Consider the following 726-nt stretch of genomic DNA (forward strand, 5'->3'; position numbering starts at 1 on the left):
TATATATATATATATATATATATATATATATATATATATGGCTCCACCGCCCACACATGCATTCATTAAAGTGCACAGAGAGCAAGAAGAGAGAAACAGAAGCAGCAGAGAAGAGCTCCACCTGTAGAGGCTACGTGCTGCAGCTGGTTGTCGCTAAGCAGCCGTACGATGCGACCGTCCCACAGGCCCGTGAGCAAATGACCTTCGGGTTCCTCCAGGAAACTCTCTGCGCCCTGCAGACAAACATTCCAATATATTGCTTGCCGTGTGTGCGTATGTGTGAATGCAGACACATTTGCACACAGTGACGAATCTGCAAGACGATTCAGAAATCTACGGGGAAATACGAATAATGTACATATTTATGCGCGTGCAGCATTGTATGTATGTTTATATGTGTATATATGTACACACCTACATCCGTATAGCTATACAAACTCACATATATTCAAATATATACACACGTACAGCGGCACGCACAAACGCACACCGGCATCCGCCGACTCACACATATATACATACACACCCACACCCGCACCCACCCACTCACCCCCCGACACCACCATACCCCAACACACACATACACATACAACAACGTACACGCCTAGCACACCACACACACACACACAGACACACACATACATACATACATACATACATACATACACACACACACACACACACACACACACACACACACACACACACACACACACACACACACAC

At 45.6% G+C, this 726-nt stretch overlaps 1 protein-coding gene across 1 annotated transcript in view; it reads right to left on the reverse strand.

Annotated features, from left to right (window-relative positions):
• Window positions 1-167: 167 nt before the first annotated feature.
• Window positions 168-726, reverse strand: part of EMWEY_00018210 (hypothetical protein) — a gene marked incomplete at both ends in the record, with an annotated part of 1,243 nt that continues 684 nt past the window's right edge. Inside the window, 2 exons of the mRNA XM_013477593.1 lie at window positions 168-233; window positions 539-604. Of these exons, the coding sequence (XP_013333047.1) occupies window positions 168-233; window positions 539-604 (132 nt within the window). The remainder of the gene's footprint in view (window positions 234-538; window positions 605-726) is intronic.

The sequence above is a fragment of the Eimeria maxima genome, genomic scaffold (assembly GCF_000499605.1).
Source record: "Eimeria maxima Weybridge genomic scaffold, Emw_scaff154, whole genome shotgun sequence".
Classification (NCBI taxonomy): Eukaryota; Apicomplexa; class Conoidasida; order Eucoccidiorida; family Eimeriidae; genus Eimeria; species Eimeria maxima.